The 17,137-nt window shown below is 40.2% G+C and overlaps 1 protein-coding gene across 1 annotated transcript; it reads right to left on the bottom strand.

The window, feature by feature from the left end:
- Positions 1-797: 797 nt before the first annotated feature.
- On the bottom strand, positions 798-17,137 carry cacna2d2b (calcium channel, voltage-dependent, alpha 2/delta subunit 2b). Its single transcript, XM_049733299.2, has 38 exons — positions 16,658-17,137; positions 13,074-13,155; positions 11,417-11,533; positions 11,136-11,195; positions 10,197-10,241; positions 9,887-10,022; positions 9,683-9,814; positions 9,549-9,606; positions 9,434-9,484; positions 8,885-8,984; positions 8,637-8,798; positions 8,424-8,534; positions 8,270-8,348; positions 8,136-8,185; positions 7,942-8,031; positions 7,593-7,658; positions 7,383-7,457; positions 7,224-7,298; positions 7,061-7,132; positions 6,805-6,876; positions 6,564-6,625; positions 6,406-6,482; positions 6,271-6,331; positions 6,102-6,199; positions 5,940-6,030; positions 5,806-5,868; positions 5,624-5,727; positions 5,325-5,423; positions 5,162-5,253; positions 5,051-5,098; positions 4,909-4,980; positions 4,636-4,788; positions 4,276-4,328; positions 3,873-3,928; positions 3,417-3,540; positions 3,222-3,331; positions 3,057-3,139; positions 798-2,989 (listed from the first exon to the last, which is right to left on the bottom strand). Exons 1-38 carry the CDS (start codon positions 16,774-16,776, stop codon positions 2,894-2,896), a joined length of 3,294 nt encoding a protein of 1,097 aa, XP_049589256.1. The 5' UTR covers positions 16,777-17,137; the 3' UTR covers positions 798-2,893.

Genomic DNA, 17,137 nt, shown 5'->3' with positions numbered 1-17,137 from the left:
ACCTGTTCTCTTTAGAATGTGAGGCATCCAGGACTACACACCCTATTCTAAATCACTCACAGCAGCGAGCACCATTTTAAAACTTCGTACACTACATCGTTCAGATCAGAAGGTACGAATCAATCCACTAGTCCATATAGACCAGTGTAGCCTTAATAAGTAACAAGGCACCAGTGGTTGGATGATGTCAGTCATCTGAAGCAGATTAATGATAGCAGGCAGCGTTATCGCAACAGACGTCGCGGGAGAAGCTTGTGTGGAATGTTCAGAGTCAGACTCATGTTTCTCTTCAGTGTCTTGACTGAGTGACAGCGTGAGCAAATGCTAAAGCTATTTGATTGATGGATTTGTCGCCTGGTCTATGCCACACACATTTTAGTCATTTTTAAACCTTGACAGTTGACATGGGGGGACAAAAAATCCGAAAAGTTTACTGCTTGGGTACATCCTGTTGAGAGAAGCGCTTTACGCACTATGCATTCGTTTGCTTCTCGCTAACGCTAGCATTAGCTTACGTCGTAGCTTGACTGCAGTGATTGTTTACAGGATCACAAACAGTGTTCATAAATATTGTGAGCGGATTTATTTTGTTACGTGTTATGCATGTATGGACAAGTCGTCTGCCGTTGACATCATTTAATCAGTCAAAAAGTTTGCGCCACAAGTAAACGCTAACTCGTATCTCATTTGCAAGAGATCGCACCTCAGTAGAAAAGAGGGACCAGTGATGTTATCAAAACAAGGAATTCAGACAAAAGCATCGCTGTTCCACTTTATATAGACCACAACTGAATGAGTAAAATGTAAAACAGTAAAATTTATTACCGTCATACTTATAAGTTTTAAGACCTAAATTCAAAGCCGCGGGGTAAAAGCAATTTTCCTTTCTTTTGGAAGCAATGTTCTTAGCGAACCTCTCCCGACCATGCTAGGGGACAGCAAAGATGCACGACAGTAGGCCGACAACGCAAACATAAACATCCTCAACATTCACTTGTTTCGGTCATTCGTGGCAGAAAAGATGTCAAACTGGAGGAATGTGGCGGGAATGTGCGAAGACGGACAAAGCCTGTGCTTTGATTCAAGGTCCGACCTCTGATTTTTTTTCCACGAGGTGGCTGCAGCGTTCTTCAACTGTACTGTGCTCTAATGAAAAGTCTCATTTGTTCTCAAGGAGCAATCAAATGTCCGCCAGAACCTCCACAAGTCCTTCGCGTGACCTGCGAGATGCAGGGTGAACGTCCAAAGTGAGTGCCACAAGGCACTGCAGGCTGGAAAATCAGGCGGACGGAGGAAAAAGACAAAACGGCCATGTGGGAAAATATTTGTGGTGAAGCTGACGGAATTGACAAGAATCACAGTCACTTTGTACAAGGTGAAGCTTCAGCAACTCACTGGCTAGACAAGATGTCGCCTACTGAGTTATAATAACAACGGCAACAATGTAAAGTTAGACCAGCATAGGAAGATTCAACACTGTAAAAAAACAAAGTTTGAACTTTTTTTAATCCTAAAACAATCATTTAAATTGGAAAAAGGTATAAATTACTGACATTTATTGCAACAATTAGAACAACAAAGCAAGCAAGCTGTTTGCTCCAAAATAATTTGCTTAGTTGTTTTGTTGCCTTGAAATTTAGAGTTGACCCGACTTTTTTTTTTTTTTTTTTTTTTTTTTTTTACAGTGCAGGGCAGGCAGTGCATGAAGAAATGTTTCCACTTTATTTAGTTTGTGTGTAAGTGCAAGCTAATTTATACATCAGCAACATCTAGAGGATTGAAATAGAAATTCTTCAATTTATAACGGGGCATCTAAAAATTCCCAAAACTTGGGCTCCTTCAGTTGCCCTTCACATTGTCATTTATTGCATTTTTTTAAAAAATAAAATTCGCTTGTGACTTGTATACATCAAATACATGTATTGCTGTCATAATAAAATGCCGTGCCACAGTGAAGCGTCGCTTTCAAAAATGAAGTCGTCACATATTGAAAACAGAGTGAGAAGACAGAAAGCTGCTCAAAAGCTACATTCCCCATACAAGAAGCAAATACCTGTTGCTTTGTTATAAATTGATTTGGTTCTTTACCAAACACTTAAATAAACCAATCAACCAACCAACCACTGCACTTAAATCAAACTGGATTGTGAGTATTAAAAAAAAAAATCACGATCATCCCCACAGCATTATTGCACGAAGCACTGTATTATTACATCTTCCTGTTAATCAATACTAATGACCGTATTTAATTTTATTTGACTTTGCCAAATGTCTTGTGCTTAATATTTTTCCCAAATGGAAGCACTTCAAGATAATCTCAGCCGTTTAATAAAATACTATATTTGGTCAGCCTCACGTGGTCCCGTAATAACCCCCAAAATTTTTTTTTTTTTTTTTAAATGCTTGCTTTGTAAATTTTAAAGTGTCACAGAGAGATTGTAAACAGGTCACAATGTGACCACTGATAAAATTTGTACTTCTGGTTGGTCAAAGAACTTTATGATGAAGAAAAGGCAGCAAAAAAGAAGTGTGCCATTTGTCGGAATTGAGCTGTAAAGACAATAAATCCATTTTCGCTCATGTAGATTCTTTTTCCCCATCGGGACATGCGTAAACTTTGTATGAACACTTTTTTTTGAACCGCCAACACACACACAGCATCAATTAATCTCTGCTATATGCCACAAGTGTTCCAGAGAGAAAGCGATGATAAAGAGTTCCACATCCTCTCATTTGGCCCCAAATTGTCCAGTCGAGTGCTTGCTTGTTGTCCCGTTAAAGGAAGAGTTCAAGTGACCAGAAAGCCACAAAAAAAAAGTTGATCCAGAAGAAGAGAGACACTTGCTTTGGGTACCTGACCTTCAGTAGACATATCAGCAAATGGCAGCACGTGTCAGTGGTGAAAGAAAGGCAGAATGAGCTGAAGGACAAGAAGGACCTCCATCCAGGGCTGCAAAAAATGTGCCCGTCCACACTCCGAAGTATTTTCCTGCAAAGAACAAAATAGATGACTCCACCTTTCAATAAGATTTTCCATGAATGATATTTCTACTCACTAAGGCACTGAAGTCAAGGCAGGTTGTCGGACCTCTCCGATATCGTGCGTTGCTCAGTACCTCGCAAGGATTCTCCTCCTGGACTGAGGGTTGTTAATTGAGGAGGCTAATGCTAACTTTAATGTGTGTGTGTGTGTGTGTGTGTGTATGAGTGAGAAAGGATACACTCCGTCTTGATTTGGCTCAGCCTCTCTATCTCACAGGAGCTGCAGGGGAGCGTCTCAGCGACCACAAAGAGGAGGTTGGTGTTTTCTATCCGCTTGGCGTGGAACAACCTGAGACATCCCGAGAAAGCGAGAGAAGGGCTTGGATGCAGCATGTGTACGTTGCGGCGGGCGAGGTGAAATAAAAAAAACATACCGAGAGCAGTTGCCGCAATCCTGCAGTACGTTGTACGAGTTGGTGGTGTTGGTGAAGAAGAACTGGCTTTGGATGGTCACACAGCTGCTTGTCTTTATCTCAAAGGCTTCTGTGAAGATGTCATCTGGAAATAAAAGACATTTTGCAAAATGGGCTTTCATGGGTGTGGTGTTTTGCTATTTCCAAGTATTTCCAAGTGCTGCCTCCTTATTCTCTTATACACAAAAAAAATAGCAGATATTGGCCTTATTTTTTTAGGTATCGGGTACTTATGGAGGCTGCCGATAGCAGACACTGATACTTAAAGAAAAAAAATCTGACATGGTTTGTTGTGATCTGTTTTTATACATGCAAAACATTGGAAGAATAAAGAATTTTAGATTTTGGCCTTCTTGTGTCCAATCAGATTCTTTCGGGGGGGGGGGGGGGGTAACACACACCCAAACACACACGCACCTTGTTGAAGCCAGCTGATGTGTGCCAATCCGTAAAGTAGCTGCTGGATCAAAGACCTGAAGAAGAAAAGATCACATTACACCTTGTTAAAAAGTTAAAAAAAAAAAAAAAAGAATGCCCCCAATAAAAATAGATGAGAGTCAGGCAGAGACGCTAAGAGACAGCTGACTCTTTTGCAGTTTCATGCATTGAAGTCTTGAGAGAGTTGAGATTGCTGGAAAGGGCAAGCCGTTGACGTGTTAGCTGATGTGACCTTGAAGACAATATGGAAAATGGCAACCAGCACACAAGGTGGTCTTGAGCCAGATTCCCCTCCCAGCTGAGAGTGTGTTGAACTTAGGCATTAAGGGAGTTAAATAAATAAATAAATAAATAAATAAATAAATAAATAAATAAATCTCACCAGGCCACTGTGGACGTCCACCAAGTCAAGCTGAGGATGTCGGCGATGGAAGGCTGCAGAAAGCATCAAGTGATTAAGTGGGCTGCTTGGACGCATCCTCAGCACAGACAACGAACGCTTCCAATAACAAACATGTCACACATATGCTATCCATAAAATATTATTTCAAACAGGCTAAACCTAGCTCCTCCCTGACACAAAAAGTCATAACAGTACTTTGGTAGTACTTTCAGATTTAGATAGAGCTTTAGTGACATCTTGTGGCATCTTGGTGGTTTACATCAAGTGCACAAAAAATGTGACTAGATTTTCTTCGGGATGAAATTCCTTGGGGAAAAAAAGCAGAAGATTTCGTCTTACCACAAAGAAGCGTCTAGGTGCCGCCCCAGTGTGGCTGCTGCTGACCGGCTCGCATGCTGTCTGGAAGTGAAAAGTCTGTCTGCGGTTGAAGATAGAGTTGTTGTAAAGCGCGTGCATCAAGTACGGATCCACCTCGCCGAAAAATAGTCCGATCTGTGAAAAAAAAACAAAAAAACAAGGCCATGAGCTGATATGGTTCTACGTCAACAACAGCCGCTCTTATTAAGAGTGCTGCTAATCCATTTTGATTTTTGATTTGAATTTTACACTAACCTTTTTCCAGTGATCTCTTTGATTAGACATAACCAGGAAGCCACCATCATCAATCAGGTAGCAAAGGAGATCCTGCAGGCAACACAGATTTTATTGTCATGATGCAATGACAGCTCATCAGATTCTTTATTCTGTGGCTTACATCAGTGTTGACCTCACAGTCCATCTCACAGCTCCTGGATGGTCCGCACTGTGTGACAAAATTAGACCATTAAATGGTGATAATAAGTTCATAATATTTGAGTTGTTGTACCTTGTGTGAGCCTTGTCGGCTGTCTGACACATTACTGGCCAGGATCTTGAACTTGTCCACCCACGCTTCCAGGTCCAGCTTGACTCCAACCACTAAAGGTCACAACAAGCCAGAGAGGTCAAAGCAAACGCTTTTGGAGAAACAAATGTCTTTTGTTCTTTACCTGCAGGTTTGAGAAGTTTTCCTCCTAAATTAACTTCCACAGCTGAACTAACCAGGATTCCAACTGTACCATTTTCTGGTCCTAACATGTCATCTAAAGCTGTTCAGAAACAAAAACACAGCTTTACACACAAAAAAAATATTAGCCTAAATTATTAAATGAAACTATTATTATTAAATTATTATTTTGTCCGTTAGGAGGCAGTAGAACCAAAGACAATCAGATAGCTGAGTCATTTGCTTTTGAATACATATTCTGTCACAAAAATCTACATTAAAAAAATCTTTAAATGCTCTCACAGTCTCTTGCCGGAGCTCGAAACATGTAACCTTTGTTGTCAAGGCTCCTTCTGTAGTAGTTTGAATTAAAAGGTTCCGGGTCCTCATCCCATAACTCTGCGGCTCTTTATACAAAAAAAAGAAGCATTTATGAGATGAGAATTTGTTTACGTATTATTCAGAATTAAATTTGTTGAACTCACACGTTGGGGAACACTCGCGTTATGCCTCCATCAGTGGACGCAAAGACGGCCAAGAAGCCGTACCTGGAGGACAGCATCAAGATTACTCAACAAGTTCCTCATCTTGTCTCACACTCTGTTTAGCGTGCACTCACGAAGACAGATCCTTGTTCTTCCACACACGTGACGCTAGCTGCCCAATAATCCTCGAGTCCAATATCAGGTTGTGTATGAGTCCTTGGTCACCTTGAAATTGGAAAAAAAAATATTTTAACATGGCTCTTTAACAGTGATGGATGACAAATTGTGCAACGTACACTCATCTGATTCAGGAGAAATGTCCAGCATGAGGGAGAGAAAATTTTGCAAAAATTCGGTGTTGTTGTTGGCGAGCTCCAGACGCTTGCAGTATTCTCTGCGTGAAGGACAGAATATGTTAGCATTTCTTATTTAAAGCTAAAAGGAAAAAAAAAGGAAAAATGTCACCTTGGAGCAAGAAAGACGTGTCCTGAAGATTCAAAGGAGCTCGGCAATAACGACTGCATATCTGCGCCGAGCAAAATGTGTTATTTTTTTATCTCTGTATAAAATTCTTTGACGGTGTTGCCTTCGGGTACTTACACTGAAGTTGAAGCATCACATCGCTGAGGTCTGCCTGGATGTAGTATTCGTTGTAGGAAGGCAGTACCAGCCCCAGACTGCAGGTGGTGTAGAGGAGAAGACACGCCAGGGCCAAAATTTAATTGTTTTGATGTGAAGTTCAAAAAATGAGAGCTCACCTGTAATCTGTCCCATTGACAGGAGTCCAAGTGTAACCTCTGTACACCTCATCAATGTATTGCTATGATAAAACAACATGTATGTTATTTCCTGTAGGCTTAAATGTAATCAAAAGCACTTTTTGAAATTCAGTCAAAGTGGAGAATTTCAACGTTTGTGTGGCTACTGAAGTGTGTGATGGGTTTATAACTCAAATAAACGGGTTATTTTTAGACTAGACATGACAGAGATTTTACTTGCCTCATCAACTGACTTGATAAGAGTTTTGATCTGCATGTCCCCCGGTCGTCCATCAATCATCTGTCGCCGGATCTAGAGCAGAAAAACGGCAAAACGTGACGAGGCTTGTCACCTAGGCCGTCATGAAATGCAAACAAAATGCTTGGGTCGATTCGCGGCCAACCGTGATGCTCGCTGGCGCGGTTATAACTTCAAACACGAGTCGGACGAGGGCAAAGGGCATAGAAAGCTTTTTTGCTCTACTAAGTTTGCGCACCTCCTCTTTATTGCTGTCATCTACTTCTGCATCCAAAAAGTCCAGTGTTACGGGTTCTGGGAGATGCACCAGCTAGAAGACATAAAAAAAAAAATTGCATGTTATTTAACTGTTGAATAATAAATAGCGTGTCTGCAAAATCATTTTCTAGGTTCTACATCACCTTGGGCAGCAGATTGGGATGAAGCAGAAGATATCCATTTGGGTCAATTGCAAAGATGTAACCATTGGCTCCAAGCTGATGAGGAAATAAGAACGTTAAATCCGGTGGAAGATCAAATAAAAAAAAGAGAAAAAATTTAATTAAAATAAAACGTCATACACTATACTGTGGCGTCAGGCGCTTGATCTCATCCAGATGCACGTCGACTCCCATCACACCTAAAATCAGTTGGTTCTGAAAGTGCAAGCGGGATCAATCACATTTAGCACAAAACCTTTCAATAAAAAAAAAAAAAAATACTGATTTTCTTTCTGCTATGTGTGAATATAAAAAGAATAAATACATGAGTCATTGCTATAATTTTATTACCTGTAGTTTCCCATCCATGGTGCGATTAAATACTGGCAAAGTCCCGGTTACCACCATCCCAAGACCCTGCAGGCCATAAGACAAAGGTCAGAAAATATTTAAATTATAATAAGTACAACTTAGCTGTGTATTTAAAAGTTACTCAAAACTGTTTTCATGTCGTTAAACTAGCAAAAAAAAAAAAAAAAACTGTGAGAGAATATAGTTGAAAAAATTAGACACGCCATCTTGTGTAACAATTCTCAATGACAGTGGCAATCAAAACCAGTTTCTTTTTTTTTTTTTTTTTTTTTATAGGGCTTGTATTGGATCTCCAATACACCAGTGACTGGGATTCATTCAACCTCACCAAGGCATCCTGGTAAACATTGGTCCACTGGACCTGCTTGGCCTCGTCACCTGCGAGAACCATGGGACGTCCCAACACATCCAAATACTCCTGACAAACCACAAAAAAAAAATTCAGCTGTAACTTTGGAACACACTTGACTCTTAGATGTATATGTGTGTGTGTGTTTGAGTGTCATAAGCCGGGGGAACCACCTGCGTGTTAATCCTTATGGCACAGAGGGAACGGATCTCAAAATAGTACCCTGGTGACAAAACGGAAAAATATGTAATGCTTTGGGCAATCGCATTTAACCCAACCAACATGAAAACCCAACAGTGACACTCACCTTTATTTGTGCATGCGATCCACTGTAAGGGTGTGACATCATAGTTATGTTGGCCCACGGAAAAGGTGAAAACTCGAACCTTTACGTGAATAAAACGTAATTCAGCACTGGAAACTCAAGTGTGACGGAGAAACAATGAGGAGGAGCCACCGACCGTTTTGTTGGGCCAGTTGTACTGCATGAAAACATCTTGAGCTCGGTCTTCTCCTCCATCCGTGAAAAGCATGATGATTTTATTGCAGTTGGCCCGTGGCACGTTTGTTTTCTGAAAAAAATATTTACACCAACTTGTTAGAAGATAAAAAGTATAAATATGGATTTTTTTAAAAAAATTTCTATTCAATGTATATGTATATATGTCACTTGCATTTAAGAGCTGATTGAAGGCAAAATGAAATCCAGACTTGTAGTCAGTGGTGCCTTTGGCCTGCATCTGCTGGACGGCTTCTTTAAAGATCTTCTTGTTGCGCACGTTGGCCTGGACCAGATGTTTGAAGCAAGGAACCACTGCCTCGGCTTTTTCACTGAACTAAAAACACGGCAGCGCAGTTGACATCAACGCTCAAAAGATAATAAGAGCGCCTGTAATGATGATGATGATGAACAGACACCGACCCGGGCCACGTTGACGTAATCATCATCAGACAAAGTGTCCAGCATCTCCATCACGGATGCCTTGATCAGCTTAAGTGTGAGCCCACTGACACTGCCGCTCCTGGAAGAAAAAGAACACGATGGTCAACTTGACTATAAAGTCTGCTAACTTAATGCTTACACGTAATAGGGGAAAAAAAGCATAAACAAGCTAACAAATAGCATTTTATTATTTTATTAAAAGCAATATACACACAAATGGTGCAGCAACACATGCAAACAGACAATCAGTCCCAGGCTTATATCATTTATTCTATATATAGTCAATTAGAGTGGTTGTGTGTACAGCCGCCATGAATTAATCATGATATACAGTTTAATTATTTACTACCATATACTTTTATAAATTACATTATAGAGTGAAATATCCCTTTTAAATGACTTATTACAAAAATACTTTGAGGGGGAATGAATTAATGCATTTCTATTGATTTCAATGAGTAAATATGATTTGAGTCATCACCGAATGAATCAATCTCAAGGTTTTTTAGAAGAGTATGCAAAACTTACACATCGACAAGAATGACCATGTCTTTAGGGGAGGAAGCACCCTGGATGTACCTGTGGCAGAAGAGAAGATAGCATGAACCTTCCCCAAATGTATTGAAAGTCAGAGGTGATTTACCAGGGTCTCCTTCTGACATCATACAGGTCAATTTTATCAGGAGCTTTCCATGGGGTGGCTGCAAACAGCAAGAATCAAAACAGAAAGTTTAAATGTCTGGCTTCAATTCACACAGGTGACATCATGAAATCTACCAGGGTAGTAGCGCGTCACCCCGGTGGCGCTGCCAAAAGCTTGCCACAGTAGTGACGGATCCTCCCGACTGTTCTCCATGAACACTTTCTCCAGCGCTTGCGTCCAGTTGAGCTCGTTGAGAATGACCGGAGCTGATGGGAAAGACACATTTTGGAATAAAAGCCAAACGGAAACCTAACCTCCAAAATGTGAACTCCACTTGCCTCCTTTATAAATGTCTGTGGGAATCTGAACAGCCGTGTAGGAGTAGTTGACATTGTTTTTGAAATTGGGGTCGTACACGAACTCCAATTTGATGTGGGAAGGATTGTCCACTTCACTCTCTCCATCCATGGAATACTGTGATAATATATTTTTAAAAAAATATTTGCCAGAACTAATGAAAATGTTGTCCCAGCAATGCCTAGTAGCTTACTTTTTTTAGTGCTGCTCAGTTGTATTTAACTTTCAAATGCAATACAGTTGAATTGAATATAGAGAAGTTGTTTATAAATAAAGTAGAAAACTACGTACGTGATCAAGCTCTGCCTTAGAGTCATAATAGGCCATGTCCAGCTCCTGGTGACACACGTGTATTAATATTTTTTGTAAAGCACTTTCATTTTTTTTCATAGTTTTCAGACCAATATTTGTACAAGAATTGCAGCGTTCTCGCCGATACGATACCAAGTACCGATCCCGCTAGCGCTTGACAACACAATTCCAATCAACACCATCACAATTAAATGTAAACAAAGACCTTTCTGCATTTCTAAATGAATCCTTTTTAACTTGTGTGGTTTTTTTTTGCCTTCAGTATCATTGGCTGGTATCAGCATCTTTTCCAAAAACTCGATACCTGGAAACAAGGCTTGAATTGTATTTTGTATCAGTACTCGCCCGTCCCTATATTTAAATAACCAGATAAAAATAAATCATTATGAGGAGTGATAAAAGCCTTGACAACAAAGTGTTTCAAATCAGTGAGCTTAATGCTGCACATGATGAATCAGGCTCAGGCAAAGTATTGCCATCTGTTAGTGTCATTTTTTTTTTTTCCTGAGCCCTACCATACTTTAGAATAAGCATGGCATCTTCTCAGAGGCTGATATGTTCCTATTTTCAGACCACATTTGAGCTCTGAAGATTTTTTTTTTTTTCTGAGCCTTTTAGCAGCAGCAGTGCGTGAGCCATCAGAGAGTGTCAGTCACACATAAAAGATAGTGTACATGAATAGATACTGCAAAACTGATCTACTATATCGAAAGTTGCTTGGAGGCAAAGGGAGCTGAATTGAATAAGAACAATTCCAAGTCAAAGAAGAAAGTTCTGCGGTTGTTCTTTTACATCGTTTGCAACCTTCATTGTGCTCAAGCACAAAATATAGAACATGAACGGAAAAACGATGAACTAATGATGATGTTTGTCTTTGTTTACTAACAAATGTACATCCTGTTTTAAATTCAACTTTACCTTGATGCCATCCTGCCAGGTATGCTCGAGCTGGAGCCGTTCAGCCTCAGCGGCCAACCTCTACGGAAACGCACAGAAATGATGAATTAGATGAGCACCAAAATGAGAAATACAATTAAAATCTTAAATTTAAAGTAGCAAAATCCTCAATTTTATTTATTTTTATTTTTTAATGTGTCAGGAAGATTATTATTTTTGGGGTGGGGACTTTTATAAATCATAATTTTGTATTATAATTTGATAATATTTTATATTATAATTTATAAAAGTCAGTGACTTACTTCGAGAGCTTTGCGCTTCTTCGCCAGAAGTTTCTCGATATCCGAAGCCGCCTTCTCCACGATCTTTCGAGGTTGATTCTTCACCAGACTAAAGCTTCTTCTTTCTTCATTGTATATCTACAAAGCATTTTCAAGGTAGAATTACCAACAACGCCGGCACATACTATATTCTATTATTCATAAATATATCAAGTTTAATATTGCAGCTTGAGGATTTGCACCACAAAGCTTCTTTATAGTTTAAATTCACAAGGCACAGGGGGGAAGTTGCTCTTTTTCATCTTGTCTCTTCACACACATTCTTTGAAGCAATTGTCACAGAGGAATCACTTTCCTGCAGATTCTATTTCGGATTGTTATTCAGACATCACGTTTAACCATTTAACTCTGCTACCTCGTTAAAACAATGCGAGTATATACTGACAAGGAGCTCGCCACTGCCACCTACTGTAGCGGATGTGCAATTACACTTTGTTTGAAATAAATTCTCTTCCTGTTGGCACAAAACAGAAGCAGTTTCACACATAGCTACGATACGGCCTGCTGACGATAAAAATAAATTTGACAGCCCTGATTGACCGTGTAATGCAGTATAGGAACTTTGCACAGCAATTGTTTGGAAAACCTCCTCGTGATCATTGTCTGCAGCAGTATGAGCATGAAGGAATGATTGTGGTCCAAGTGCATCTTCCATCCAGGCTTTGGTGCAGGCTGACCATCTGCTCACTGTGACACAAACAGAGAGGGCATGTGCCCACGCTCACACACACATCTTCCCGAGCTCATCTCGCCCTCTCTCGCTTCCGCTGATCCGCGCTCCACGTTGCCAGGACGGCAGCCTCTTCCAGCCCGATTGTCACCACAATGACACCAATGATCATATCACACGGATTCAGGAAGAAAATCCGGGTTTAGTCGTGCGGCGTAGTAATCAAAGAAAGAAATCATGTGAGCGTTGGAAATTGAAATTTCATGGTTGCGAATTTGGCTTGTCCTTCTGCAACGCTTTTTTGAGAAGATGGTCCCATAAGAACATGAGAGTCAGGAGGTATTAATGAATCAGTGCCTGTTTTTGTTTTTTTATTTAGGATTTTCTGTCTCATTGCCTAAAATGAGAATCAAGATGAATGCTCCCCTTGTGATCAAGTCAACAAGATCTAGAGAACTGGATTTTATCTGTTCTAAAACAGTTAAGGGCAAACTAGACACAGCCCGCTCTGTTCTTTAATCCGGCCCACCAAGCATTTTCATGAGTCCAATAAAATTACTTTTTTTTAAATGTATTTTTCACAAATTCATCTAAAGGTTCTTAAATCACAATTTGTTATATCATCGTTATGCAGTAGTTTTTGCGTCAGCCGGGAATTCTTCCTCATACTTTGGTCTATGCAAAATTGATACAATATTGCATTTTTAAAACATTTCAAGCTTTTACAAAGGTTTGTCTGCAAAAGTACAGTGCAACATTATTATATTAATGGATGTTTATGGCTCTGCTAGGAAAGAGACTAAAAGCTTGCTGTCATGATATTGCATATGTGATTTGCACTTTTTTTTGCAAACTGCTTGGTGCACGTCTTGTGGGCTTAATGTATCCTGAATGAGCTGAATTAATAAAAAAAAAAAAAAAAAAAGAGCGCTCAAGGATGACACTCACCCCTTTCAGTTGCTGAGCTCCACTGATGTGCTGAAAGACTCTGTCAATCTCCAGCTCGATGCGTCTCGCCCAGTGCATTATCCTGCAGATAAACATCACAGCCAGCCTGATTGTAGTTTCCGCTCTATGCTTATAACGCTATGACTTGCACGTGCAGAAAAGACTTTCATACACACTGGACTGGTCGACTGGTATATGAACTCACGTGGAAGAAGGAATTGTAATATAAATAAAGATGTATTGTTTGAGGTATCACATTTCAAGCAGTTTTGCAGATTTACCCCAACTTATTGAGAAAATTCTCACTTGACCAGAAAAATGCAAATTTGAAATGCAAGCTCCACCAGTAATAGTGGATATCTGATCACATTTTGTCACTCCTTTTGGTTGCATTTTTTTGCAGGAGCAGCGTGTTGTGATAAGTTGAGAAGTGGCTGCGAGAGAACAGCAAGTCGACTCCATGTGATCATGGAGACCTGCCAAAATGAGCCCGAGTTAAAAAAGACAAATGTTTATATAAGACATTATTTAACAAATGAGCATCCAAGAGCAAGCGTGCCTCCAAAATTAGACATGCTTATAAAAACATCACTTGACTTGAATATCAACAAGCCCCCGCAAGTGTCAGGTAGGATATTTTTGAAATTCAACTTCGGGTGAAATTTTAAATAAAACGGCTTATGATCACAAAATAGAATTAAATCACCAGAGGGAAAAAAAAATAAAAAAACAGTATGGTCAATCTGCATTCTCTGCCTTAGTGTTCTTTTTTTTTTTTTAAGAACACATCAAAAAGGAAAAAAAAAAAATCACAAGCTCAATGGCAGCTGTTTGAACACAAGTTGATAATACAGGACAAATGGCACCATTATACTTATTTCTCCTTCCTCACAGTCATGAACGTTCTGTTCTGTGCTCCAGTGTGCCGTTTGTATGTTCTTCCCGTGCATGCGTGGGTTTTCTCTGGACGCTCATCCTCCCACGTTCTAAAAACATGCATGTTTGCTTATTCAAAATTAATGTGAATGTGAGTGAATGGCAATTTGTCTGTCTATGTCAATTTTTCCAAATCTGAATCCGAACATCCCCACTATAAAAAATAATTTGGAACTAAAATAAAACACACAAGAATTCAACATGACCTTACAAAAAAAATGTCTGATATTTTTACAAAGTAGCTGTAGCAGTTTGAAAAGTGTGGGTGGAGCTACTGTTTATCAGGAAGTGGTGAAATAATCAAGGGGGGGGGGGGTCCCAAAAAGAGCGACTAATGCTCATGTAATCATGAATAAATAAAAGCGTAGTTACTGATGAGAGCAGCTGCTTCAGCGTTAATGAGGAATACACGATGAAGTGCAAAGTCAGCGCTCGATTGCCAGATATTGATGAACTAACCACTGTCTAATGATTCATTAATTAAGTAAATCTCGACTCTCATGTAGCGTTATCCTCCACTGAATTGTTCTCCATTCTTCACTGTAAGTTATATAAAGATCAATTTCTGTCCCTTTGGGTGTCATTTTTCACTATGGCTAATTACTGGACTCCGTTTGTACTTCTTGCAGTTTTTCCAAGGTTCACCTATGTCTTCAGGCTATAAATGTGTCAGGCTACAAAAGAAGAATCAGTCGCTGTAGTATGAGTCACTCTGGAAATACTTAAGAGTCTGTAAAGTGAATATAAGCCCAAACATGTGCAGAGTGAGAACGACGTAGCACTCCGTCATAGGTAGAAAACTATTTATAAAGTAAGCAATCATTTTTTTCAGGTCATAGTTCGAACATCTGATATTTGACAATCATTTAAATTTGGCAGAGTTGTTAAACAACACCCATCGCTGTGGTGTGTCATCGTTACGAGACATTATTTTCATTTTACAGGGATTTGCTTACACTAAGTGATTAACAAGTGTTAAGAAATCATTGGAAAAATTGAACGAAATATTTACAGAGCATATATGATGCCCCTCACCAAAAATAAACTATAAATTTAAAGCTGTAAAGATGTCTGACTGTTTATAAGACAATCTATCACAACAGGAGGATTTTACAAGGATGACTAATCCTCTGTGCTGCAGTATCTATTCTTAATTACAAAGGGATGTTGTGGGCCACTCTGCTTCATCAAGCCAACATGCAAGGAGAGATCAGGGCTAGAGGGCCATCTGAGCTATATTTCCAAGCACTCAGCATAAAAAAAAAATTAGCTCTCATGAGGTAGAAGAGGAATGAGAAGTGCACCTATTTGAAATAATTCAATTGATCATGAAATCAACACACTCCGGGGCTCCGAAGCTAGAATTACAAACATGCCCTTACTGTCCAATTGAGACAGGTCAGGAGATGAGTGGACCATCTGGATTTTGTCCCTCAGAAGAGCCTGATTGCAGACCACTAGAAGGGGAGGGGGGGGTTAATGCTCAAGTTGAGGACCAGCTGTACTGGACCAGCGAGAGGTAAAAGGTTATAAGTTTAAAGCACAGCATCGGTGTGAAGAAGGAAGGAAAATGCTCACGTTGCTTACACACTTAAGAAGCACACATATTTACAGAGGTCGCATTTAAGAGCTTTTAGGAGCCCGCATGTTTTTTGGGGGTCTTACTGTTGTAAAGGGGTTCAGATAAATGTGAAAGGCTACTAGTTTGGTACACACTTTTAAAATTTGCTCAAATTGCATTGTATTGACATTTCTATATTGACACTAATGTAAGTTTCATTCAAAGGCAATTGCAAGAAAAAAGTTGGATGTAGATTGCAGGTACATGTAAGTGGCACAGTAATGACACAAAGAAATGTAGACGCTTTTCATAGAGCTATTTTGAGAATGGGCCAGCAGACAACTCAAGTGGGCCTTTGGGGGCTTGTAAGTTCCTCATGGGCACCATGTTAGTGATGTCGGCCGTAAACCAACAAGCAGAAAGAAGATAAAGTGCATTTTCTTCAACGTCTGACAACAGCGTATATCCCGATTCTGTCATTCTGTCTAAGTTTCTGCTCATCCTGATGAGGACAAGTGCAACAAATATTTTTGTTCTTCTCTAACAAAAATGAGACTGTACTATGTTGTAAAAAAAATAAATAAATAAATTTTAAAAAATCACAGTCTCGCTCATAGACGCATTCACACAATTTTCATGGTCACATTCCACCACTTGAACTTCAGTACACACACAAAAAAAAACTCCAAAATAGCAACCACAGCTCTTCAACCTGGCCAAATCCAATTTGCAAACCAATCTGCTGGGTCAAACTATAACCAACCTTCAGATACGGATGCACAAAAACACCAACAAGTCCAATAATGGAAAAACAATTGTCCTTTACTTTGCCTCTCACTTGAATGACATAAGCTTGAAATGTGAATATGATGTTTTTAAGCACAAGTGATGGAAATGCATATAAAGTGCTTATAATTGAATGTTTCAAATGCAAGACCAGTCTCACACTTCGGCACATGCACACGCACGTAAGCACGCGCACACACACACACACTGCTGTAATCAACAGAACACATTACATAACATCCTTAGGCTTGTGTTTTGTGCCAAGGAGGCGGACAAGCCCCAAAGTTGCTCCACGGCTTACGTGTACTGCTGAGGGAAGGTGAGCCCATCGGAACCAGGCCACGCCGCGCTGCCGAGCATCAAGATGATCTGCAGAGATACCAAGCGGACGTCGCTGAAGCACCACCCGCCCCTCGCCATCTTCCATTCAAATGAGCTGGGCGACGCTTGGATGAATGGATGCGAGCGAGAATGAAAAGGAAAAGAGAAAGGAAGGAAGGACGAGGGGAGATAGTCCGAGCTGACCAGTGTCGGGCTCAGTTTGCAGGCGAGTTCATCTTCGCGTCTTCAATAGTGGACGCGGGGGAAGAGGAAGCCTTTGGCCGTGAAGGCATCACGGGCGATGGGAGATGCACTACAGTAGAATGCAGCTGCCAAGACACTGCAGAGTCTTTGCTCCCGCTCACACATACATACACACACACACACGCTGCCTCCTCCTTCTTTTCCTCCAAAACACGCACATACGCACACGCACAAGCCGGCGCGTCCACGACACCCT

This window comes from Syngnathus scovelli, chromosome 11 (genome assembly GCF_024217435.2).
Source record: "Syngnathus scovelli strain Florida chromosome 11, RoL_Ssco_1.2, whole genome shotgun sequence".
Lineage (NCBI taxonomy): Eukaryota > Metazoa > Chordata > Actinopteri > Syngnathiformes > Syngnathidae > Syngnathus > Syngnathus scovelli.
The sequence above is the reverse complement of the archived record's forward strand: the minus strand, read 5'-3'. Positions and strand labels throughout refer to the sequence as shown.

What these genes read in the sequence shown, in the direction of transcription:
- cacna2d2b (XM_049733299.2), bottom strand. Translation starts at nt 16,776, where the DNA reads ATGGCGAGGGGCGGGTGGTGCTTCAGCGACGTCCGCTTGGTATCTCTG. An exon ending in AAAGAGATCACTGGAAAAAG is followed by an intron (nt 4,789 to 4,908) that starts GTTAGTGTAAAA and finishes TTTTTTTCACAG; the next exon opens with ATCGGACTATTTTTCGGCGA. An exon ending in GAGCCAAATCAAGACGGAGT is followed by an intron (nt 3,140 to 3,221) that starts GTATCCTTTCTC and finishes AACAACCCTCAG; the next exon opens with TCCAGGAGGAGAATCCTTGC.